Source organism: Podarcis melisellensis (genome assembly GCF_964234715.1).
Source record: "Podarcis melisellensis genome assembly, chromosome: 6".
NCBI classification, from domain to species: Eukaryota; Metazoa; Chordata; class Lepidosauria; order Squamata; family Lacertidae; genus Podarcis; species Podarcis melisellensis.
In genome coordinates, this window is record NC_138538.1 from 14446506 (window position 1) to 14472849 (window position 26344).

Consider the following 26344-nt stretch of genomic DNA (forward strand, 5'->3'; position numbering starts at 1 on the left):
CCACCTGCGCCCCTGGCGGGGGTCCACCTCACACACACACCCAGCTACAGCCCTGACTCAAACCGCCGACCTTCTGATTGGCAAGCCTAAGAGGCTCATTGGTTTAGACCACAGCACCACCCGCATCCCTCAAGGATGCTGTACTAGATGGTCCTTTGGTCTGATCCTGCAGAGCTCTTCTTCTGTTCTTTTCACATGCGCCCTGAGGCTCCTTGCTTCTTATCTGCAAGCAGGGTATCATAAACAGATACGGCAACTAGGACTGGTGAGGCCACCAACCACTGAGAACAGAACCACTTACGTGCTGGATTGATCCACTCACCATTTTGAGTTGCATTAGGCAACCTCCTAGAATACAGATCAATGCAACTATAAAAACCAGCAGCTAAGGAGTGACAAGGCTTGCAGAGAATTGGCTAGTTAAATTTTCTCTCTTATAAAACTCTTTCTCTCCCTCTCTGGGGATATCTTCCAACAGGCCATTTCAACACAAACCGGCAGAAGTGATTTCAAATGGAAACACTTAGAAAACAGAGGCGAAGGTCAAGAAAATTGTGACATGTTAGTTATTGCTGCCTCCAAAACACGGACTAATGGGACTAATTTCACAAATAGGTAACAGGAAAGAGGCTAGGCAGCTCCTTGCTTGGGAATGCCACAGAAAGAGAGCAAGTGGAGCTTGCAAGAATGCTGCCGTGCAGAAGGCACATTGTTCTAGCCAGGATTAACTCCCATCGTCCCTGATCGCACTGGCAGGGCCTGATGGGAGCAATATTTGGACTGCCCGCCCTTAAAAGGAGTAATGGTTTGCTTCTGCTACTCCTATCAGGCAGTCCGAAACATATGGAGAATGCCAGACTGATGGAGGCTGTTCCAGTTGCTCCCCGCCTCTCAGCCAGCATGCAAGCTGAGCGTTTTCTCAGGTTGTCTCTCGCGGTTCTGTGCGCCCCTTGCAAAATGAGCATAGCTTTGGTGGTCGGCCCTTGATCCACTTGCAGAAGCCTCTTGCAGCTGCTGACGGGGAGGCTGTGGCTTCCAGCTGTTGTACCCCTCCTTCCCAGCATTGCCCATTCTGGGATGGTGGCAGCCTAGCAACATCCCGCATCCCTGAATCCACCCAGGCGTCTTTTGGAGGCGCAATCCCATTGATGCGAGATTTAAAGCGCGCACAGGGTTTTGTTCCCCCCCCCCCCAAGCAAACCCGTTTACACCCAATACCACTTTACTCCTATTTAACTGCTGCTGCAACCTTGCACTCCAAGCCCCACTGAGTTTAAACGGCGCCTCCGCGCTCAAATGAGGCTGCAGGCGGGCAGCCGCGATCCTAGGCACAGGATAGTGCTTCGTTCGCATCAACGGCGAGCCGCGTGACTGGATCTGCAGCGGTGCAGCTGGACCTGTGCAAACTGCCCTCGGATGTCTGATCATGCCTTGCAGAGTTTGCTTGGCGCGCGCCTTGGCATCGCATCCCCGGGCTCGCTGGTTGTTGCAACGTTTGCTTGCGCCAGGCAGCCGGGAAAGACCAGCCAGATCCCCGCGGATTGCGCACACGGCCCGCCCTGCTGGATGAACGCGGGGGCGTCTGGCGCTTCTTGGGGGGTGAGGACGGAAGGGGAGGCCCCTTGCAGGCCCAAGGGGGTGAGATCCAGGGAGGGAATGAGGGGTGAGATGCCGGGTATGGGTGATAATTGCAGAGTGGGGCAGCGGTGAACAAGAGACAAATGGAGAGTTGAAAGGAATTTGCGATTCCTAATGGCGATATTGGGGTGGGGGGTTTCGAGGGAATCGGAGTGATCCCGTCATCCCAGATAAAGAATGGGACGGGAGCAGACTAGAAAGATGCAGGGTGGGGCCCCGATCCTATGCATGCTTACTTGGAAGTAAGCTTTCACCCTAAGTAAGCGCGGGGAAAGGATTGTGTGCTCGAACTTGGTGGAATTTACTTCCGAGTAAATCTGTATGGGGATCAAGCACTCAGGTTTCAATCTTGTGGTCACTCACCATGATGCCGGTGAATCGGACCGAAATGTACTGCAATCTCAAATGCGTGTTTACTCAAGAGTAAGGCCCACGGAATTCAGTTGGGCTTGTTCCTGTTGCGTAAAGCGTGCATAGGTCTGCAGCCTGGATCTTCCCGGTCTCAAGCCTTTGGAGCATGTTCTGCTGATTTCAATACAAATGGGTTTTGAGCAACCTCACATTTTTAAAGATCTGGTGTAATCCATTGATCCAAGGTGTGCACGGATTGATGTGAAGTCAGGGGCAGATCGTGATTTGCAGTCGCAATGTGTTAGTCTATGTGCACAGAGCAAAAAAGCATGCATGCATGTACAGTCAGCGCACATTATTACTTATTAAATTTGTATACCAATCTTCACCAGTAGTTTGCAGGGCGATTCACAACAAAAAAAATACACAATCAAAGCAAAAAATACACAATCAAAACAAAAACCACATAAGCCACACTGTTGCTAGTGGGTACAGTGGATTTTCTTATCATTTCTGTAGTAGGCCCAGAGAACATGTTGATGGGAGGCCTAAACCAGTCGAGTAAACAAATAAATAAGGAAGTTAGCAGCACTCACTTCCAAGAAAGGCCGAGTGCTGTTGCTTTGCAGGGTTCCCACAAACCATCTTGTTGGCTGCTCTGAGCTCTGGGTTCTGGACTAGGTGGGCCACTGGCCAGTTTTTCAGGCTTGTCTTACGTTCCTAAAAGGTGTCCGGGGGCTAGGAAGCAATATTTCAGGATGGGATTGGAATTAGAAAGGTTTAGGGTTTGAGATAATACGGGAACTGCAAGTCAGGTAGAGGAATTACCGTGGGGGAGTGCTTTATTTGAGTTTAGGGGGGGAAAGAGAGCAAAATATGGGATGGCGCATATGCAAGATGAGCATTGAAGAGGTTGCTATCAGTAATGAATTCTTGGTGGGCAGTGTCATTAGAAGGATAGTCTGGGCTGGGGCTCCTCCAGCCGAAGAGAGAAATTATTAAAGTGAGATGTTTAGCGTTTGGATTACGAGATTAGAGCCAACTTTCAAAAATGCACACAAGCCTCTGTAGATTTTTGGTAGCGTTTTTAACGTACTGAAGGTTAATATAAAAACTTAACTAGAAGGAGGGAAGAAACACATCTCTTTCAACACGCACACAATTCCTGTGTGCTAATTTGCCGGATTATTTTTTTTACTTATTGCAGGCAACTGAACAAACTCAGAAAGTGGAGCCTGAATCAGAAATTACCCTGTAGCTGAGGAAAAAGGGGCTGTGTGAGTTGGCAGAAGAGGTTCAGGGTTGTAGCACAGTACAGATGATTTAGGGATAGTTTGGAACTGAATAAAAGGGTGCATTGTCCCTGGCATTAGATTAGGATTACTAGTTGGAATTTTCAGCTCTAATTCGGTATTAAAAGCATTTTGGGTGGATGCAACAGAAGGGAAATGGGTAGAGGACAAAAGGCAGAGGAAATTAGGGTGTGGGGCTTTTGAAAATACCTGCTTTTCTGTCTTGCTTTCAGACTGTATGTGCATATACTAAATGATGCAATGGATTATGGGTCCAGTGTGAGTACAGGATGTTTGGTCAAACCTTATCCTTTCCACAATGATGCATCTGTGTTTATTTGGGCAAGAGGGCTGTCAAATACCTGCATGTTGTTTACAGTCGATTGCATGTTGCCATGCCTGTGTTTTCCCACTGGGTGCTAACAAAACAAAACAAAAGCTCCAGCAAAAAAACCTTTGCATGCATTAGAAGCAACAATTCCACAACAAACACCAGTCTGGAATTTAGGCTGTGTACACACTCCTGTTTACTCTGCACCCAGTGTGTTCCCATGGCTGGTTTAGGAAGCGATGTGGACCCATCAGCCACGATTTATATCCTGCATCTGTACCATCATTTCTCTCCCCCCCCCCCAATAATTTTTATTAAGTTTTTCACAATTATAACAAATATCACATACAAAAAAGAAAAGAAAACACAAGAGAAGACACCTTACAATACTAAAAAAGAAAACAAAAAAAATATTAAACACATATTTAAAAACCCAAATTATCTCTTACATTGTTAATTGACTTCCTCGAATCCCTCCCTTCTGAATTTCATTGTATCTGCATATAACAGCTCTCCAATATCATTCTTCAACTAAAATTATTTCCAACAATTACCTATCTTCTTTTTTCTTAATATTCTAAATCCAAATTACTTACAATTGAACCTTATTTTAATCCTCGGCCTGTTTGGTACTTTCAAGTGACTTCTAATTATTTATATTACAATATTTAGTTAAATAGTCCTTAAATTTCTTCCAGTCTTCTTGATATTCCTCTTCTTTCTGGTCGCGGATTCTTCCAGTCAGGTCGGCTAGCTCCAAAAAGTCCAGCATCTTCATCTGCCATTCTTCCACCGTTGGAATTTCTTTGGATTTCCAGTTTTTAGTTAACAGCAGTCTTGCCGCTGTGGTGGCATACAAAAATAGTCTAACATCTTTTTTGGGCAATTCCATTCCTATTATTCCAAGTAGAAAGGCCTCTGGTTTCTTAATAAATGTGTTTTTCAACATTTTTTTCAATTCATTATAAATCTTTTCCCAGAAGTCTTTCACCTTGGGACACATCCACCACATATGAAAAAAGGTACCATCTTTTTCTCTACATTTCCAACATATATTATCATTCATATGGCAGATCTTTGCCAATTTTAGTGGGGTTAAGTACCATCTATACATCATTTTCATGATGTTTTATTTTAATACAGTACATGCAGCAAACTTAACCCCTTTCATTCATTTTGGAATGAGATCGACATTCAAGTTTTTAGGTTTTATTTTTGAAAGTAACAGAAGCAGAAAACATAGGGAAATGGCCTAAACATGGGGGAGGGGGATCCCAACTCAGCACCCCCTGTTTTTTAAGCAAAGTTCTGTTTGGGGGAGGGTGAAAAATAGAGGGCTAGAGAGCCCCTTCCCCGACATCCAAGCAGCCTGCCAGCCAGTCCTGTTAAGCTTTCCCTCCAAACACCCCTCTTACCTCTGGGGTCGGTCGCTGCGAAGGACGGACTGCTTTGGCCTCGTGACCTTCCGTGGCGCTTCTCTAACCTGGAGAAACTTTGTTCCCTGGTAGCATCCGTCTCCTGAGCCCTGCAATGGAGGACGCAGAACCCGGTCAGAAGTTCACTAAAATCAAAGGTTCCGAAAGGGTCCAGAAGATTGGCAGAGAAGGAAGACAGCTGGAAGAGGGTTCAGATACGCAGCTTCCCCCTTCTTCAGGAGAGGGAGGGAAAAGCCTCGTTTTGCTCAAGACGGTACATTTGAAGGAAGGTGAGGATGATTTCGAGGGGGCTCTTCCTGCCCATCAGCACACCTTGACGCAACGAGAGGCAAGCATCCTGCATCCTTTTGAGGTGGTCCCACAGAGTGAAGCTGCAGAAGAGGAAAGCCTGGTGATAAGTTTGCCGGAGGTTTTCTATGCAATTCATGAAATCGAAGGGGTGCACACCCACGGCCTGAAAGACGTGCAGGCGTTCAATCACGGAGGTGAAAGGTCAGCGGAGAAGACCCTTCGGGTTCATGTGCAGTCGGTAAGGCAGCTGTGGGAGAACCTGGATATACATATGCTTCAGACCTTTTGGAAGCAAAAGGGATTGCACTGGCTTTCTGTCCAGGGCGGGTTGATTTAAATCAAGGAAATTGAAACCAACGATAGTGCGAGAAGTGAGGTTACAGGGAACCAGGCAGAGGGCCTTCTTGGTAGTGGCACCCACCCTGTGGAACGCCCTCCCATCAGATGTCAAGGAAATAAACAACTATCTGACTTTTAGAAGACATCTGAAGGCAGCCCTGTTTAGGGAAGTTTTTAATGTTTGATGTTTTATTGCTTATTATTATTATTATTATTATTATTATTATTATTATTATTCTTTTGGGAGCCACCCAGAGTGGCTGAGGAAACCCAGCCAGATGGGCAGGGTATAAATATATTATTATTATTATTATTATTATTATTATTAGGTGGGAGGGTGGTTATTTAAATACAGTTCCTCTATACTGTAATATTTCCTACAATTATTTCCTTTTAAAAACGGTGCAACTATGTTGATTGGCAACCTTTAGGTACCCTTAGTACTGTGCTACTGTGCTTTGCATCCACCCTAAAACCCATTGGATCTCAAGTTGGCCCCACTGCTGTCATGTGCTGGTACAGCAGTCTGCCTGCCCGCTGCCCGCTACCCTGGTCGGCATGCCCAGCAGCTGCTGCAAGCGTAACATAAGCTCCACTGGTGCATTAAGCCCTGCCAGGCAGTGCCCAGTGTTAGTAGTCGTGACTTAAGAAGAGTTCCAACGCTCTCCGCAAATTTTTGCCTGGGATGGAATCATCAGTCTGCACACTACGCTTGATCTTGGCCAAAAGGCCGAGAAGCGAATCACCCGTCTGGAGCTGTGTGCTGTGTGCCTACGATTCGTCACATTTTGAGTTAATGCTCTTTCTCCTTAAAAGCAGAAGGATAGAAGTAAATATGCAATTGCAGCTGGTGGCAAGGACCAGCAGGTCTTTGTAGTGGAGGAAGACGGAATTGGCCGTTCCCTTGCGATAGAGGAGGCAAAACGTCTGAGCGGCAGAATGAAAAGAGGTGCCTCTCTGTGCCACAGCTCTGTAAACAAGGACTTGAACGAGGTGCCTGCGTCAAAACAGCGTCCTGTTGTGACAAGCACCAATGCTGCCATGAAAGCCCACAGCAACAGGCAAGAAGGTAAGGAGTCGCCTGCACAACAGTGCATATTGCCCTTCCTGTGTAAATACAGATTGTTGTAAGGGCTTCTGGTTCTTTGATGGTGCCTGCTGTTTGGACAACTGTTGTTAGGAAATTGGGGTAGGTGGACCCTTGTTCAGATCCAGTTGGGCAGCTACTTGGGCACCTTTTAGGGCAGCGGTTCTCAACCTGTGGATCCCCAGATGTTGGACCAGAACTCCCATCATCCCTAGCTAGCAAGGCCAGAGCTCAGGGATGATGGGAGTTGTAGTCCAACAACATCTGGGGACCCACAGGTTGAGAACCGCTGTTTTAGGGGATGTCGTTAGTTTGCTGTTCTTTCTTATGCATAGTTATTCATTCATGCATGGTACTTCGGCCCCTCCAAGTATCCCTGTTTTCCAACGACAGTCACAGATTTACAGAAGCTGTCCCGGTTCCTGATTTGATCCCAGAATGTCTCGCTTTCCCTTAGGATGTCCCTATTTTCATAGGAGAAATGTTGGAGGGTGTGGAGTTATGCAAACCCTGAGCCAATGAGATAAGTAACTATACAACCTTGAGCTGACTTCTGAAGGCAGCCCAGTACAGTGGTACCTCGGGTTACAGACGATTCAGGTTACAGACTCCGCTAACCCAGAAATAGTACCTCAGGTTAAGAACTTTGCTTCAGGATGAGAACAGGCCCCATTAGCTAAAGTGGTACCTCAGGTTAAGAACAGTTTCCTCAGGTTAAGAACATTAGCTAAAGTGGTACCTCAGGTTAAGACCTCCAGAACGAATTAAGTTCTTAACCCGAGGTACCACTGTATGTTGTTCTTTAGTCGTTTAGTCGTGTCCAACTCTTCGTGACCCCCTGGACCAGAGCACAGCAGGCACTTCTGTCTTCCACTGCCTCCCACAGTTTGGTCAGACTCATGCTGGTAGCTTCGACAACACTGTCCAACCATCTCGTCCTCTGTCGTCCCCTTCTCCTTGTGCCCTCCATCTTTCCCAACATCAGGGTCTTTTCCAGGGAGTCTTTCTCTTCTCATGAGGCGGCCAAAGTATTGGAGCCTCAGCTTCAGGATCTGTCCTTCCAGTGAGCACCACTGTACAGGGAAGCTTTTTTTTAATGTTTGATGTTTCATTATGTTGAAAGCTGTCTAGAGTGCCTTGTGTTAGTCAAGACAACAGGCCAGTGGGACTACAAGGGGGGGGGGGAGTTCATATTAGCTGCAGAACCAGAGGGAGCACCTGTTTGGATGCCAGTCCCTGGTGAGTAACGGTGCCCTGATGGTGGGCTTCTCAGAGACATTTGGTTGTCCATAGAGGAGGCTGGAACTGAATAGACCTTTAGGCTGATCTAGCAGGGATGCTCTCACGTTAAGGGGAACGCAAGATTCGCACTGAGGGCCGTATTAAAAGTGCCTGCGTCTTGTTCCCAACCCGCTTTCGCAGTTCCTAATATGTGCCCTCAGCCCACCGAGCAGTTTGTTGTTTCCCTAGCGCTTGTTATTAAGGCAAAAAGAAGTTAACGGTGGAGGAAGGGGAAAGTTCACTATTTTTATCCTGTTTGGGCTTAACTTTTGTGGAGGAAATGTCCTTGGTAAACTCGGAGTTAGTGAAAGATTGTTTGTGTGGGCATGAATCACTGGCGAAGAGGGCAAATTTGCTCAGCTCATCCAGGCCACCCGGAAATATTTGCAGGCTGACTCACGGAAAGGCCGCCCCAGAAAGAGGCAACTGCCTTTGCGGGATGGAGGGGAAGATGGTTTTAACCTCTGCAGAGGATCTTGTCTGCGGCTTATTTGACCTGAAACCAGCTGCGTTCTCCTAGGGGATGTGCTGCACCGTTGCAGTTTGTGCGCGTTCGCCTGTTTCAGAGCGTCAGGCCTTCATCGCCACGTGAAAAAGCACTCTGAGGAAAAGCCCCACCTCTGCCACCTGTGCCTTAAGGCTTTCCGGACCGTCTCCCTCTTGCGCAACCACGTGAACACGCACACAGGTACGGACTGGCTTCTGACAAATTGGGAGCCAAACTGGGAGCCAACATAGATCTTTCAGGACTGGTGTGATATGGTCCTGGGCGGCTGCTCCCGGTCACCAGTCTAGCTGCTGCATTCAGGATTAGTTGCAGTTTCCGAGCCGCCTTCAAAGGTTAGCCCCAATGTGAGGCAAAGGGGTGGAAGGAACAAGAAGCCCCGACAATAACGGACTGGCATTACAAGCTACAAGAATTTGCTGAAATGGCGCAGTTAAGAAATACCCGGAGAGGCAATTCAAAACAAAAATTTATGAAAAGGTGGGATAGATATAAAACATATGTTCAAAAATACAGTAAGGGTTCGTAATCTATGCTAGCATTTGATTGACGTTGGAATGAGACTGAGTTGAGAAATAAGACTAAGAGCACATATTGATACAGGAATGTATTAGATAATATGTAAAGAAATATAAGAAGAATACATTCATTTGTAAAAAAGGAATATACAGCGGGAAAGACAGGAAGTCTAGTGTGTGAGTATGTATATGATTTGGGGGGGGATTTGTTTTTGTTTTTTCTCTTCGTTCTTTTTTTTTGTTTCATTTTCTTTCTAGGTATATAAAATTTGTACAGTGGTACCTCGGGTTACATATGCTTCAGGTTACATACGCTTCAGGTTACACACTCCGCTAACCCAGAAATAGTGCTTCAAGTTAAGAACTTTGCTTCAGGATAAGAACAGAAATCGGGCTCTGGTGGCACAGCAGCAGCAGGAGGCCCCATTAGCTAAAGTGGTGCTTCAGGTTAAGAACAGTTTCAGGTTAAGAACGGACCTCTGGAATGAGTTAAGTACTTAACCTGAGGTACCACTGTATATAATTTATGTATACATGTTGGAAATTATATTATAGCAAGTCCTGTAATGTAATATGACAATGTTTGCCGATATAATATAAGAATGTTAACAAATAAATAAAATGCAGATTCAAATAAAAAAAGGTTAGCCCCACATAGAGTGCATTGCAGTAGTCCAGGGGAGCCCAGCATCTTGCTCTCGTGGGGGGTCAACCGGATGCTCATTATGGGAAACCAGCGAGCAGAACATGAGAGCAAGAGAGTTCTCTCCTCTTGCAGTTCCCAGCGACCCATCGCTGCCTCCAGCTGCGGGGGCAGAGTGTAGCCACCCTGGCTAGCAGCCGCCGACAGCCCCCTCCTCACGTCTGGTTTCTCCCTACAGGGACTAAGCCATACAAGTGCAGCGAATGCGACATGGCCTTCGTGACCAGCGGGGAGCTTTCGCGGCACCGGCGGTACAAGCACACCCTCGAGAAGCCCTTCAAGTGCTCGTTCTGCAACTATTGTAGCGTGGAGGTAAGTGTGGCGCTTGCAGGAGAACCGCTTTCGAGTGCTGTACTTGGTAAAGAGGACAGGCTTCTGTTTTGCTTTTCAGAGGGAAGGACGCTTTCTGAGAGAGGCACCTGCCACCTGCAATGGGCACGCTCACTTTTATTCCTTCGACTGCGACGTTCGCTATTTGTTTGCAGCATTTATGTGGTTAAAGCTTTGCAGGTGGCTTATGTGTGGCAGGCCAGTGGGAACAGCCAACAAGACAATGCAAAATAAGACGGCAATAGGAACAGAGGGTGCTGATTCATAGGGAGCCAGGTTGCTGGTTCATCTACGCCTGTACAGCCGTACCTCGGCTCCCAAATGCCTTGGAGTCGAACGTTCCAGCTCCCGAACGATTGAAAACCGGAAGTGAGTGTTTTTGAATGTTCTTTTGGAAGCCGAATATCCGACAGGGCTTCCACAGCTTCCGATTGGCTGCAGGAGCTTCCTGCAGCCAATCAGAAGCCGCGCTTTGGAAGTCGAACGTTCCAGAACGGATTCTGTTCGACTTCCGAGGTACGACTGTACCGAAAAACGTCATGGATTTTACTTCCTTTTGTCCCCAGCCAGCATAGGCAGCCATCAAGGACGATGGGAGGTCCAGTAATATTTGAAAGGCCACAGATTCCCCCAAAATACCCAGAGAAATAAAGTGGTACCTCGGGTTACAGATGCTTCAGGTTACAGACTCCGCTAACCCAGAAATAGTACCACGGGTTAAGAACTTTGCTTCAGGATGAGAACAGAAATCATGCTCTGGCAGCGCAACGGCAGCAAGAGGCCCCATTAGCTAAAGTGGTGCTTCAGGTTAAGAACAGTTTCAGGTTAAGAATGGACCTCCAGAATGAATTAAGTTCTTAACCCGAGGTACCACTGTAACTTAATCTGTTTCATTTGGCAATAGCATGCAGTCTTAAAAACAGATACAAAACCAGCCGGGTTATCATTCTGTAGTATGAAGTGGTGAGTTCCACCAGTTTACTCTCAGCTCAGGGGAAAACTAAAGCTAATATTTTTTTTTAGAAAAAGTTTGGAATTTCCAACCATTTGTCATGATGGCAATCATTGACATTTATAACACTTGTAGTAGCAAACTTAATTTTTTTTTTTTTAGTGATGAGTTGTTCTGGCAGGGTGCCTGGCGCTATCATGCTTTTTAATTTCTTTCCGTCGGTAACCACAGGCCAGCAAGTTGAAGCGTCACATTCGCTCGCATACAGGAGAGCGCCCGTACAACTGCACCCTTTGCACCTATGCTAGCAGGGACACTTACAAGTTGAAGAGGCATATGGTCACTCACTCCGGTAAGAATTAGGAATGCGACAGTTGTCATGGAAATATTTCACTGAAGGAGGAGAGCGATGCCTCCCTCTATGAGCTTAGAGTCTTAGACAGTGCCGGGCCGTAGAAGGAGGAAAGGGCAAGAAGCTCCCTGGGGAACAGTTGGAGGGGAAATATACAGAACTGTCTTCGATAGCAAACTCAGGTGCTCAGTGCCAACAGGATAGAAGTCAACTCAGGGCCAATGAAAAACAAGAGGGAGGTATTGGCGTTGCCGGTGGAACACCAAGGCTTAACTTCAGACCCTACCAACCTGTCCTGTTTATATCCTAGATAAGCGTTGGCTCCAAATCACACTCTCCAACTGCAGGTATGAGTTAGCTGGGTGACATCCACGATCTGCACAGAAACAGTTGTTTTCTCTTCAACATTAAGTTGAGGAAGGGTTCTGTGTGACCTAGAAGCTTGCATCCTGAATCTAAAACTCTCGTTGGGTAAATTAAAATCAATGGGTGGCATTCCGCTAAGTTTTACTTGCTTAATTAATTGACGAAACTTATATACCATTTATTATGTTGGATAGCTTAGTTGGTAGAGCACGAGACTCTTAATCACAGAGTCATAGGTTTGAGTCTGATGTTGGGCAAAAGACTCCTGCATTGCAGGGGGTTGGACTAGATGCCCCTCGTGGCCCCTTCCAACTCTGTGATTCTTTGACGTGTTGCATGTATTATGTGGCACATGTTCCTGTTCCGTGCGATTAACGTGGGATGAATCAAGCAGACAAACCAGAAACCTTGAAATCTCAAGGGAATTAAGACATGTTAAAGATGTTATAGAGGAGAAATACACACCTGACATTTACAACAGCAGTAAAATCAGGAGTAAAACAAAAAAGAAGTGCGTGTGTAAAAACATCACCGCAGTTTTCCAGCTATGACATTTTGCTTGCTAATTCACATCTTCCATCTTGTTCCTCCCAGGTGAAAAACCCTTTGAGTGTCAGATTTGCAAGGCCAGGTTCACTCAGGCTGGAACTCTGAAGTTCCACATGTTGCACAAACACGAGGAAAATGTGCCAAAATACCAGTGTCCGCACTGTAACACTTCTGTGGCCAGAAAGGGTGATTTAAGTAAGTCCCATTACCTCTCTCTTTTTTTAAGCGTTCTTTAAAATCAATGGAGTATTAGGCTTGGCATCATTTTAACTTAAGAAACTGCTGCCCCAAATATAGTGTTAATCTGGCTCATTGGTTCCAAATGAATACCTAGCTTGAAATCTTTCCAGCAGGCAAACCCTGATTTCTCAAATGAGAGCAGCAAGAAGGCTTTTTGAAGAGGCCAGCAAGCATTATTCCTATGCATGTACAAATCAGCTGAGTCCAAGATGCTTATGAAATTCTCCCATCAACATTTCTCTTATTTTTTGTTTGTTTGTTTCCAGCTCTGGGGTTGAAAATACTGAAGAGCAGGATATAAGCTAATAAATCGCTTTGCAGGAATGTGTGTGCTAGGCACAATTGCATACACAAATTGTATATTAGGGGGGAAATTGCACCGAAAAGCTGGTGAACTTCCAGGAGAACTTCTTACTTTCTTTCCCACATGCAAACAGATGTAGTCCAGTCTTCTCATCGGTAGATCAACTGCTTTGCATGCGGAAGTCCCTGGTTCAGCCTTGGGCAGCTGCAGGTATCACTAGAAGAGAAGTCTGTCTGAAATCCCAGAGAGCCATTGATGGCAAGTGTAGACTAAACTAGTCTGACCCAGCCTTGTTCTGCAAGTGGCGTGCCTCCCCCAATCTCTGCCAAGCAGGAGCAGGATTCCAGGGCGTCCCCGGGATTGTTTTTCCATTGGGAAATCAAGGCACAGCGGAGACTAGTGTCTTTTAAGAAATAGGGTTTATTGCACACATGCGGCCTAGGACCCACGTACCTACAGGACTGCCTCTCCTGGTATGCCCCGCAGAGGACCTTAAGGTCCACAAATAACAACACTTTGGTGGTCCCGAGCCTCAAGGAGGTTAGATTGGTTTCAACTACGGCCAGGGCCTTTTCAGCACTGGCCCCAACGTGGTGGAACGCTCTGTCACCAGAGACTAGGGCCCTGCAGGACTTGACATCTTTCTGCAGGGCCTGCAAGACCCTGGCCTTTGGTTTGGACTCGGTCTGACCCTTATGTTTCCCTTCCCTTATGGTCTTGATTTATCAGCTATTTTAAAATGAGGCTGCATTTTAAATTGCATTTTAACCTGTATTTTAAATTGGGTTTTCCCCCCCTCACTCTTTTCCCCCCCCTATTGTGTTTTTACTGTGATTTTATTTTATTGGTGTTAGGCGCCCTAAGCCCGGGGAGGGCGGGGTATTATTATTATTATTATTATTATTATTATTATTATTATTATTATTATTATATTTGCACCTGGGTCTACTTTGGAGAGAGTTCAGGGTGTGATCTCAAGAGGGGCTTGTTTGCCACAGCGGTGCAACGTTGGAGTCCAAGGCATCCTACATGCTGTCTCGGTGTCCCAGCCTGCAAAGGTGGTTCTACCTGGGGGTCCCTGGCTCCACCTTCCTTGCTGCAACTCATCTGTCTCCTCTCCCCTCTGTTTTTCAAAGAGAGCACATTTTCCCTGTGTGACCTCACTCTCCCAGCTGCCTTTCCTTCTGTTGACTAACAGGCAGCAGCCCCTGCCTGGTAAATTGTTCTTTAATGGCCTGGGTACTTAGTTCTCCTGTTCTTAATGGCATTGCTAACACTGATCTCCCAAACAGGAGAATTGGTTCAGCCTCTGTTTTAAATCTGAGGTCTGGCATCTTCCCTTCAATACAGTCATACCTCAGGTTACAGGTGCTTCAGGTTGCGCGTTTTCGGGTTACAGATGCGCCAAAACCCAGAAGTACCGGAATGGGTTACTTCTGGGTTTCAGCACATGCGCAGAAGTGCTAAATCACACTTTGCGCATGAGCACCAAAGCGCGACCCATGCAGACGCGTCGCTGCGGGTTGCGAACACTGCAGGTTGCAAACGTGCCTCCCGCACAGATCACGTTCGCAACCCAAGCGTGTACTCTAAATATTATCTGAATTCTGCCATTTATTAATTTCTGGCATACACCGGCAGTTGTGGGTGCCTTTGCATTCCCAAACTCTGCTACCCCTAGCTTTTCCGATTATTCCAAGGGAGGTTTTTATGCAGGAGCAATACAAGGCCCGCGAGAGTAGGCAACTTTTCTTCTGTTTGTAGCAAAGAGAACTGGCACCACCTTGTGGCGGTTCTGAATTGCAGGAACATTTGTGGTTGCGTGCTAATCCCCAGAGTCAATGAAAGCGTGTCTTTGATGTGGGTCCTGGGCAATGTTGTTAATCTGACAAGGGGGGGGGGGATGGGGACCCATAAAGCTAAGTTGAGGTTTCCTTCCTTGAAATTCTGTGTGTGTGTGTGTATTTATTTATCTTATGTGAATAATTTCCAGTCTGACTGGGGTTGGTGAGTGTCTCATGAACCCACTTAAACCTTGGTTTTGAGTGTACGTTTTTCCCTGTAGAATTGTAAGACACTATGAATAGAAATGGCAGAATATAACACATGCCTATTTTGGGACGCGGGTGGCGCTGTGGGTTAAACCACAGAGCCTAGGACTTGCTGATCAGAAGGTTGGCGGTTCGAATCCCCGCGATGGGGTGAGCTCCCGTTGCTCAGTCCCTGCTCCTGTCAACCTAGCAGTTCAGAAGCACGAAATGCAAGTAGATAAATAGGTACCGCTCTGGCGGGAAGGTACATGGCATTTCTCTTCGTTTCAGTTCGAAAGCACGTCAAAGTGCAAGTAAATAAATAGGTACCACTCTGGCGGGAAGGTAAACGGTGTTGGGCATTGGGCATAATTAAGAGAATATAGGAGAGGTGAGGCCTGAAACAAAGATTCCACCCGCACGGCACATTTAAAGCAGTATCATACCGCTAACAAGAATTCTGGGAGCTGTATGTTAAGGATGCTTGGAGAGCAGAGATCGCTATTAGTAGATGTGATTATTCTACTGAAAAACAGAATCAAGACATGCCTTTTCATTTTGCAGAAAAGCCTGAATAGCTCAGCTGCAGATCATAGAAACATTGGCTTCCCAACTTCTGTATTTTCCTGGAACTTTTTTTTTTTTTTTTTGGTGGAGGTAATTTTTTTTATTCCTATTTTTGCATCGGTTAGCACAAGTCCACGGAGAGTTGAAAGAGGACGTGGAATGGCAATGAAAATCAATTCAGGGAATGCTTCCTTTGAAGTTGTTGAGAGTCTCTTCTGTGGGCTTTTATTGTCGCATGGGTCTGGCCCAGAGCATCCATTAACATCTGAACTCTTACATCTGCATAGCAAACACTAATTGATTATACGAGTCTTGGAAGCCCTGGCTGCTTTTAAATTTCATTAAGCCAGTGTAGCAGAATTATTATTTTTGAATGCAAGAGAATCATAACACAAGTTACAGCAAAGGGATCTTATTGCAATGGCCGAGTTTGCTTTGCGGCTGGGGTGGAAGTCAAAGCACAGTATATCAGATCGTTTTCCATTTGAAGGTGAAAAAAGCCCCTCACATTGCAGGGATTTTGTTGTTGTTGTTGTAATCTGGTAACTAGGAGCTTTGCAAGTACATTTGGAATTGCCACTATAGAATAGAATGTTATAAGACTACTATCGGGTACCGTTAAGGATGCACTGGGCAGCCCTTTGCTCAACCCAAAATGGCTGGAGCTTTTGCGATTGCATGGTTTGAGCGCTTGCAAAAGACATTTCAGAGGTCTCCACCGCCTCTGCTGTCGGTGCCTAGCCTCCAAAGGCCCAGGGCAAGGAGAGGCAACGGTGGAATGGCAGAAGGATGCTGTACTGTTGACGTGGAGAGCCTGCCACCTTCTGCTGCCCCAGGTAGCTATTCTGGGCTCTTGGGAGCAAGGTAAGAAAGAAGAGGTTCTTGGCATCTTGGAGAGCCCAGCCCTGCTTAGTATGAAGCTGAGCAAAGATTTGTCCTCCTAGTTCCTGCTTGCAAGCATCTGATCACAGGCTCTCCCTTTTTAAAAAGCTCTGTGAATGTTTGCAACACCCCTGGTAGTTATTTGTTATAGCTGCGGCTTGATACGCTGAGATGCGAGCTAAAAGAATATTGCATGGCATATAGACCACTGTTCCTAGAGGGCCGTTGTGCCAGCATAGCAGGGTAAAAATAGCTTATGGGGCAGAGGTCAGCAAACTTTTTCAGCCGTGGGCAGGTCTACCGTGCCTCAGACCATGTGGTTGGCCGGACTATTTTTTTTGGGGGGGGGGAATGAACGAATTCCTGTGCCCCACAAATAACCCAGAGATGCATTTTATATAAAAGCACACCTTCTACTCATGTAAAAACACCAGGCAGGCCCACAAATAACCCAGAGATGCATTTTAATTAAAAGGACACATTCTGCTCATGATTCCCGGGCTATCCGTGGGCCAGATTGAGAAGGCAATTGGGCCGCATCCAGACCACGGGCCTTAGGTTGCCTACCCCTGCTATGGGGGAACTTTTAGGGGTAGAGAATGAGTGACGACCTAATAAAGAGGTAAGGCCTCTTTCACACGCTGCACTTTTATGTGCAAACCTTTAAAAAGCTAGAGTGGAACTAACAGGTATGCTCTCAATGTGGAGGTATGATTTCCTGCAAGTCTCTGTTGAGTTTTACACAGAGTGGTAAATCTGGATTTGCCACCATGAGAATTGTGGTCTCGTGGCTTCTGCGTCTGTCTCTATCTGAGGCTGGATTTTGGAAGCCCATAGTTCTTCGGCTGTGCTGGATCAATGCATCTGTTCAAGGAGACTCTGGGTATGTAACCTCTCTGGGGAAATACCGTACTTTTCTGTGTATAAGACTAGGTTTTTCCCTTTTAAAATTATGCTAAAAAGTGGGGGCCGTCTTATACATGGGTAGCGCATAGGGTGGACGTTTGATTGGTTGCTGCTGCGGCTGTCAGAGGCTGTTGGGCGTGTCATTGGTTGCTGCGTCAATGGGTGTTGTTGATTGGCTGATGCTGTGGCAATATGGTGGGCGATTTGTAGCTTCTGCCGGTGAGGGGACAGATGGGAGGCTTTTGCAATTTTGCGATGCCATCTCTCCCCGTTTTCTAAAATTTGAGTCCCCCAAAATATGGGGCGTCTTATGCATGGGGGCGTCTAATACACGGAAAACTACGGTAATCTGTAGAAACACTTTTCAAAAAAGAAGAAGCTCCCCTCCATCTTTCGAAAGGATCATTGAGATGATGCTGTTCTCCTTAGGAATCCACTTGCGAAACCTCCATTCCTATATTGAAGTGCCGCTGAAGTGCAGTTACTGCGAAAATGTCTTCCATGAGCGCTACGCTTTCAGAGAGCATAAGAAGACCCACACAAATGAGAAGAGATTCAGATGTGACGAGTGCAGTTACGCATGCAAGCAGGTATTTAAGGCAGTCGGGGTCTGAATGTGGGTTTGATGGGATTAGTTTGCTGTGGGAGATGTGTTTCCTTTGATCGCCATGCAAATATTTGTCGCCGCAGTCTGTCGCTAAAGTCGTATACATTTTTTTTAAAAAAATCAAGATTTTCTGGTACAAGAAGCAGGGGATATTTATACTAAGTATTGCAGTTTTTGATGTGCTTCTAATAGCAGAGATGCTCGCCGTCGACATGATCAGAGGAGAAATTCTGTATCTGAAGCCGCTGCCACATGCCAGAAATAATACTTGAACCGCAAGAATGAAAATGGACAAAATTATATTGGCATGTGATCAAGTGGTAATTAATTGATTCCTGCTTTTAAAGGAGCTGGAAATAAGTTAAAAGCTGGTTTGCTTCAAAAGGAGCTATAACTTAGTGGTAGGACAAAGATTTGCCATATGCAATTTTTTATAATTGCTTTGGGGTAAGGCTGTGAGCCTCTAAACCACTGAGCCTCTTCGGCTTGCTGATCAGAAGGTCGGTGGTTTGAATCCCCACGACAGGGTGAGCTCCCATTGCTCGGTCCCAGCTCCTGCCAGCCTAGCAGTTTGAAAGCACATCAAAGTGCAAGTAAATAAATAGGTACCACTCCAGCGGGAAGGTAAACAGCGTTTCTGTGTGCTGCTCTGGTTCACCAGAAGCGGCTTAGTCATGCTGGCCACATGATCCGGAAGCTGTAGGCCGGCTCCTTCGGCCAATAAAGCGAGATGAGCGCCGCAACCCCAGAGTGGTCTGCAACTGGACCTAACGGTCAGGGCTCCCTTTACCTTTAACTTAAGGCTGTGAAAGCACTAGAGCACCCAGTCACTGAGGTCCAGCTCCAAGGGCCTTCTGGCGGTTCCCTCACTGCGAGAAGTGAGGTTACAGGGAACCAGGCAGAGGGCCTTCTCGGTGGTGGCACCCGCTCTGTGGAACGCCCTCCCATCAGCATTGGATACAACCCCTTATACTGCAGGGAAAGCAGTGAGTAGCCTCACAAACACATTCTGGATTGAATCTCTGCGGTTGCTTTGTTTTCAGAATGAAAATGTCCCATTTAAGCAAGTTTCCCCTCCCCCCCCCCCCATATGTGTTATTTGGCTCTCGGACATTTGCCCCCACTGCGTTCTCTGATAGTATCTCCACCAACCTCATTCCCATCCCTTTTTAAAAAATGAATAACTGAAAAGCAGGGTACATACTTCCCTCATTTCCCAGCTTACGCATATGTAGAAATGAACGAATTATGCATGCTTCATCCTCTTTGCCTGACTTTGGGAGAGAGTTTGGAATTAAAATGCATAAATTCAGTAGAGCCAGCTCTCCATGGTGCATTTATTTGTTTGTCTTGTTGCATTACTAATTTCAACACAACTGGTTGTTTTTTTTTTTTTACTTCTGTTTGAACTGGTCCCAGCATTCTCAAATAATGAGATTAGTGTACATGTGTGTGTTTTCAAAGGATTAATTTATTTTTGAAACATACTTGGAACTAAAGCAAGAGTCGTGCTCTTTCTACTCTCGAGTAGTAGAAAACGGGCATTAAAATAGGGCCAAGTTACAGATGCCAGCAGTTTTTCATCCCTACTACTTCCCCAACGTTGTATCCTTGCTCCTAAAGACACTTCCTTGGATCAGGGCCACAGCTCGGCTAGAGAACACCTGCTTTACATGCAGAAGGTCCCAGCTTCAATCTCCAGGCGGGGCTGGGAAAAGTGCCCTGCCTGGAATCCTGGAGTGCTGCTGCCAGTCAGTGTAGACAGTACTGAGCTAGATGGACCAATGGCCTGAATCTGCATAAGGAAACTTCCTTGGCACTTATCATTGCACCTCAGCCACTTCCTGTGTTTTGGCATGGGCAAAGGCTCTTCGGCTTTCTCCTCCCCACGGAAAACAGCAACAGAGGCTAAATTCGCTTCTGGTCCTCACCTTATGCTCTTCTGCTCCCTCTTACATATACATGAAGCAGGACACGGAGAAATGGCAGCAAGTACCAAAGCAGGTGGCGCTGTGGGTTAAACCACAGAGCCTAGGACTTGCCGATCAGAAGGTCGGCGGTTCGAATCCCAGCATCGGGGTGAGCTCCTGTTGTTCGGTCCCTGCTCCTGCCAACCTAGCAGTTCGAAAGCACGTCAAAGTGCAAGTAGATAAATAGATACCGCTCCAGCGGGAAGGTAAACGGCGTTTCCGTGTGCTGCTCTGGTTTGCCAGAAGCGGCTTAGTCATGCTGGCCACATGACCTGGAAGCTGTATGCTGGCTCCTTCGGCCAGTAAAGCGAGATGAGCGCCGCAACCCCAGAGTCGTCCGTGACTGGACCTAATGGTCAGGGTTCCCTTTACCCTTTACCTTACCAAAGGATGCAACAGGAGACCTTTGCCCATGCCTGCCTGCAATGCTGTTCGCATAGGAGTTTTCCTTTATCCAGATCCATGCAGGAAATAAGGGCGAAATCCAGGATTGCTAGTCCTTCAAAACGTGGTCCTTGTTGACAGCTGGTTGCTCATTTGGGCTTTTCAGATTATTTCTCAGCAAATGCCCTATTTATCAGTTTCTCAGAAGAGCCCATCACCAACTTGACCTCCCTGCTGGGGCCCCACACTCCTCCTTTAGGCAGGCTGCTCCCACCCGCCATCTGTACCTGCCCAGAATGCATTGCCCCAGCCTATAGATCTATAACGTCGTAAAACCCAACCTATAGGCTGGGGGCATTGGATGCTGGTTTAATTTAAGATGGCGGCCGGCCACTGGAGATGGGAGCTGAGCTTGGCTCCCATTGAAAAGCGAAACCACTGCCTGCCCACCACTAAAATGCCATCCAAGGGAGGTTGGTAGGTGCTGCTGCTGTTGCCCCTGAAGCAGAGGGGTGGGGCCGCCTGCACAGTCGTGTCCACATAGCGGGTGAATGTGCCATCAGATACACTGTGGCAAGGATCTCCCAAAGTGTGGCTCCAGTTCTGTTCCCCATTCAGTCCTGCTGAAAATGAGTGACCTTCATGGGGTGGGGTCAGCAGACACACATGGGTTGGAGCAGATAGGGTCAGTGGCGTTCAGGGAACGCATGCAGGAAGCCCTCATGAGACTGGAGAGCTTGCTCAACTCTGTAACACAAGGAGCATGTAGCTCTGTAGGTGTCGGGAGTGAGCCAGCAGTAAATCACACCGTGCAAGTTGGAGTTAACTCTTGATTAGCAAGAACACGATCTGCACAGACTTGGCGGCTTAATGAGCATAGCATCCCTGGTAGGTCTTGTCGCATGAATCAGTTGCCAAGACTGAAAGTCCCCACAGCAGTCTTAAGTACCTTCTTCTCCAGGGTTCTTCCCAAGCAGTCGGAGATTGCGCCTCTGTGACGCCAACCTCTCCTCCGCCCTTTTCATCCCTCTTCTGGTTCTGTACATTTCCAGGCGTGGCTGTTGAAACATTGGGCTTTCCTTCCAGTCAGTCCTCCTTTTCCTTCCCCACCAGGAACGCCATATGGTTATTCACAAACGGACACACACTGGCGAGAAGCCCTTCGTCTGCGTCTCTTGCAGCAAACGCTTTCGACAGAAACAGCTCCTGATGGTCCATTTCAGGAAGTACCACGACTCCAGTTTTCAGCCAAGAGTGTACAAATGCCCGAAATGTGGCAAAGGCTATTCTCGTTGGGTGAGTTGACTTTGCTTGGTAAAGGAGATGTCTCTCCTGTCAAACAGATCCAGAACTGTGTGTGCTCCGTGGGTTACATACAAGCACAATAGAGAAAAAATATCTGGTGTGGGTTGCAAAATTCCGCCATGTGACAGTTTCAGCTGCTGTTGTGCTTTTTGTTTGGCATCAAAACAGGGGGGGGGGGCATCAGGACCCCCAATAGAGGCACTGCCAGTCAAACCAGGCAGTGCTATAATAAACCAGGGGCTGCCAACCTTTGTAGGCCCCTGCACACATTTGGATCTGTGTGTGTGTGTGTGTGTGTATGCGTGCACACTTTGCTTTTCCAAGGAATCCAGTAAAAGTCAGATCCAGCAGAATTAAATAGAGAAAAACAAGAGAAAAACCATAAGAAATCTGTATCGTGGCATTATAACCAAAAATGCAAAAGAAATGCATCAGTTAAGAAACAAGGACTCAAATTAGTAAAAGAGAGCAGTTTGGTGAGTCTTATGTTTATGTTATCAGAAATGAATACGTATTATTATTTATATTTCAGAAATGTAGCACACACTAGTATAAAAGAACAGGGAGGGTGGAACAAATCTATGTCAAATCCCACAAACTCAGTTCAGGGGGCACTTGTTACCTAGTTACGCATGACCTTTCAGAACCAAATTTAATATTTCCATTTTTTTATCCCCACCGTGAGCCTAAATCATAGATCTCTAGAGTGGGAAGGGACCCCAAGGATCATCTAGTCAAGCCCCCTACAATGCAGAAATCATGGTCAAATGTTGATCCTAAGTTATATAATTCATTGAATTATATTGATCCTAATTGACGTTGATCCTAATACAATTCACTGAATCGGTGACTATAAGCCCTAACTCTCAACAGGCAGGCAGACGGATGGATATTGTGCATACTACACTAGATAGGTGAATCTTGGTGTGTGTGTTTTTATCCCTTATTCCGAGCAGAATAATATGCGCAAGCATGCTGAAAAGTGCGGCGAGTTAAGGACCGTTCAACCTAGCAAAGGGAACAAGAATAAAAAGAAAGAAAACAAGGGGTCCAGCTGTGATACCAAAGAAGGAGGTAATCTTTGAGGTGCCTTCAGGTGAAAGGGGAGATGGTTCGCGTCCTGCGATCGCGCTGAGCTGCTACTCGCGAGCATGCAGCTTTCTGCTCACACAGCCACACGCAACATGTGTTTATTATTTTGGCAAGGGAGACTGGAAATTGGCCTGGACCTAAAAGGTCTCATTGTATACCAGCATATATATTAGCATAACTATATACAATATATTGCATATATTATTATGTGACAGGGCTATGTGCGGTGCAGCTCCAGTTGCAGTCATGCATGCACAGATCAAGGCCATCTGTCAGGGACCCTATAACTGATTCCTGCAACGGATTGGGGTTAGAATAGATGGCCCCCAGCAGTCCCTTCCAACTCTACTGTCAGGGACTTGGCAGAGGAGGAATGGTGGAGACCGCCTCCGCATCCTGACCCTTCCAGGGAGGAGGAAGAGGAAGACAGTATAGATTTACCACAGGGGTTTGAGGGAGGTCACAGCTCAGAGTCAGATGAGGAGAAAAGCTGGGAAATCTTGGGAGAGCTGGAACAACACCCAGCTGACACGTTGTGCTGGTCCCGTGGGTCAACCAAGAGGCGAGGTCCGAGTCCAGTCCAAGGTCGAAGGAGCAATATGGAGGCAGACCGTAAAAGCTGAGGCTGGGTGCAGGGCAGGGAGTCCGGTGAGGGCAGGAGAGCAGGACAGGGTTCAGGCAGGAACTGGCAACCTACAAAGTTGCTCCTGCAACTTGGGACTGGGGCTGGCTGGCTTTTATCTGCCCTGAGGCATAGAGCGGCCCCGATCCACAGATGACTCACCCCTCCTGGCCTGGAGGCAAGCACTCCTCCTGTGGGAACTTGGTTCCCTCTGCCTCTCTGCCCTAAGCCTCTGCAGCTCAGGAGAGGCTGGAGGGTTACCAGACCCAGAGGCAATCTCCTCTTCCCCTGACGGGGCTGAGAGTGGAGTACCTGCAGGCAATGGGTCCTCCATCACTTCAGGGGCCAGAGCAGACTCAGCTGGTGCCTGCACCTGAGGATCCAGCACAGGTGAGGACCCTTCAGGCTCATGCCCAAGCCCCGGCTGAGCTGGTTCTGGAGGCGCGGAATCCTGTGCAGGCTGGGATAGCTCAGGTTCAGCATCTGAATCCGAATCCCAGGCCATCACACACGTTGTCATTAGAAAGTATTCCAGACCCTCCAGAACCCGGCGAGCCTTAAAAGTAGGAGAGCAAAGAACTCAAAGACAGAGGGCATGTAGCAGCACCCATAGCAGTGAGGAATGAGGGAGTGGGAGAGGTGGGGATTCACTTGGGACAACGCCATTATCCAAGAGGCTGGGTCCTATAGCTTCTCTCTGTAAAGATTGAAATAAAAAAGGACAGTAAGAAGCTTTCTGTGTTTCTGTGTATGCATTTGTTCTCCACAAATGTCCTTCTTTCTCTCTCTCCTCCCTCTCGCCAGGGGCCCCTTGTGTTAACTCTCAATTCTACACTCCTCGTATCCCTGCCGGAACATGGGAGAAAAAGGAAGTTGTTTCGGACAACGAGAAAACTGGAGTGACTTGTGAGATGATCTTCGACTCGATGGACAAATGATGCAGTTAAACACCTCTTCTGTCTTCTTGTAAATACAGCAGCCTCCGAGGCATTAAGCTCGTGTGTAGAGCATTATTCCCTGAAGGTTGCTGAAACTGCCTACGTTTTGCCATTGTTCTGTTAATGGCACGCAGGAAGTCAAGAGTAGGTTCGTGGAGGTAAAAATGCCTCAGCGAAATCGTTCCAAATAACTCTGGCTCTCTCGCCAAGGACAAGTCACCTCTGAATAAATTGTTGGATTTCAAATAGCTTCCATTCAGCGTTACAAGTTTAGTTATAAAGAGCTGGAATTATAATACAATTTGAATGGATTCCTTTATGGCATGGATCCCAGATCTCTTTAGCAAATGTGGCAGAAGTCAATGGTGATTTTTTAAAAGAGAGTTTATAGCGGTATTGTAACAGATGTACTCATCCCCTTATCCTTTCTAAGCTAAACAGTGTTTCAGAAACTTCCTTGACCCACAAGGCAAACTGTACCTACCCCACAAGAAGGAGTGCCTCTATCATAACACATCCAGCACTCTTTAGAAAACTATCGGCAGCTGCACCGCTTAAATTCTGTAAGTCTATAAACAGACTGAAAAGAGGAAGAAAGTTTATTTAAGGTTGCAGTGCTTTCTGAGCGATTAATCTCCAGCCATTTTAGACCCTGTCGCTAATCACCCATTTTACCTTTAAAGTGTATTGAAAAAGAAAAGAAAACACACAGAACTATTGTAATCTGTAAACAAGTTTGCATATCGTGTATTTCCGTTTAACTTATTCACACAAATAATTACGGAGAGAGGCGTTTTCTTTTGTGGAAAACATGTTCACAGCCATTTTGACAGTGGCAGCCATCTTCAAGTTTGTATTTTGACCGGGTCCAATAATCCTCTGTCTCTATTTCAATTGCCCTCAGGTTGTAAAAAGAAATAATTACATTTTCTACATTTTTTACCCTAATACACTTGTTGTATTATGTCTATTGACATGGGAATCAGAACCAGAAATGAAACTTCTTTTGCCCACTCTGCCCATCCCTCCCCTTGTCACACAGAACTCACACACAAACAGTTAGAAATGCTTTCATCCTTCAGTATCACAGAGGTTTGTTGGCATCTTTCACTTTCAATGAATTAATTTTGCCTTGCCACCATTTCCCAGGAATTCTTTCCCAGTTGCATTCTTCACAGTAGTTCTCATGCCGTGGATTTTGCCATCCAGTTTTATAGAGCCGATTAATTGAATATGGGAGGTGGGAGAGACTAATTCTTAGCACCCATCCCACCTCCGTAAATACCGACCAGATCAGACAACCTTAATGGTTAGCTAAGCACCAGAGATCTTTGGGTGCAAGCATCGCGCAAGGAAAACAGCGTTCAAGTCTGTTAATGTTTTTACCTTGGAAATTGCTAACCTCTGCAGCAGCATCACTGAAATGTTACCAGAATGAATCTGAATTGTTCATACTGCCTATTTTGTTTTATTGCAATAAGGTGTGATAACAGTATGCTTTGAGGTGGTGTGTTCTCTCCTTTTAACGTTTACTGTACTCGTTTTTAAAGACAAGATGCAGCTGCAATGAATGCTGATGTCTTGATTTGCCTACAGTTTATAAGAATGTAATAGTACAACCATTTTAAGGCAAACGTTAGTGTTTGCTCTGGGAGGAAATGGGCTTTTTACGTTCAATAAAGATTTTTCTGAACCTCATCTTTCAGCTGGCCTCTTTAATCATGCCTTGCCTTCAGAAACTAGATTCTCTGATGTGAAATCCGAAGCAAAGTATCCAGAGTCATAGCAAATATCTGTCAACCTTGAGCTGGATATGCCAAGGCCCAAGATCAGCAGAGGAGACTTTGCTGGTGGTCCTACGAACAAGTGGTGCTCTCTGTGTGGGGACCTGGAGGTGGGTCTTCTCTGCAGTGGTGCCCCACTTATGAAACTCCTTCCCCTTGGAAGTATGAATGGCCCCAACATTAATGGGCGCTCACTATTTTTTGTGGGGGTAACCCATTGGTTTTCTGAAGCTTCCAGGTGATTAGGGGTTTCTAATATATCTTCACCTGGGTGTTCTATATTTGGCATTCAATGGAATAAAACTAGATTACTATGGATGGTTTTGGGATGCGGGTGGCGCTGTGGTCTAAACCACCGAGCCTAGGGCTTGCCGATCAGAAGGTTGGCGGTT

At 46.5% G+C, this 26344-nt stretch overlaps 1 protein-coding gene and 1 long non-coding RNA gene across 6 annotated transcripts in view; both read left to right on the plus strand.

Annotated features, from left to right (window-relative positions):
- The window catches only part of LOC309373290, a 252764-nt gene that overhangs the window by 82402 nt on the left and 144018 nt on the right, over nt 1-26344 (plus strand). The window lies entirely within an intron of this gene.
- CTCFL (CCCTC-binding factor like) lies at nt 731-24777 on the plus strand. 5 transcript variants are annotated; one of them, XM_081916871.1, is made up of 11 exons: nt 731-923; nt 5121-5577; nt 6495-6747; nt 8567-8734; nt 9951-10084; nt 11286-11406; nt 12367-12516; nt 17680-17840; nt 21325-21507; nt 22473-22590; nt 24035-24777. In XM_081916871.1, exons 1-11 carry the CDS (start codon nt 763-765, stop codon nt 24166-24168), a joined length of 2040 nt encoding a protein of 679 aa, XP_081772997.1. In that variant the 5' UTR covers nt 731-762; the 3' UTR covers nt 24169-24777. The 5 variants fall into 5 exon arrangements, with proteins under 5 accessions (XP_081772997.1, XP_081772998.1, XP_081773001.1 ...); XM_081916872.1 differs by having other exon boundaries at nt 6498-6747; XM_081916874.1 differs by lacking the exon at nt 731-923 and adding an exon at nt 1489-1599 and having other exon boundaries at nt 24035-24775.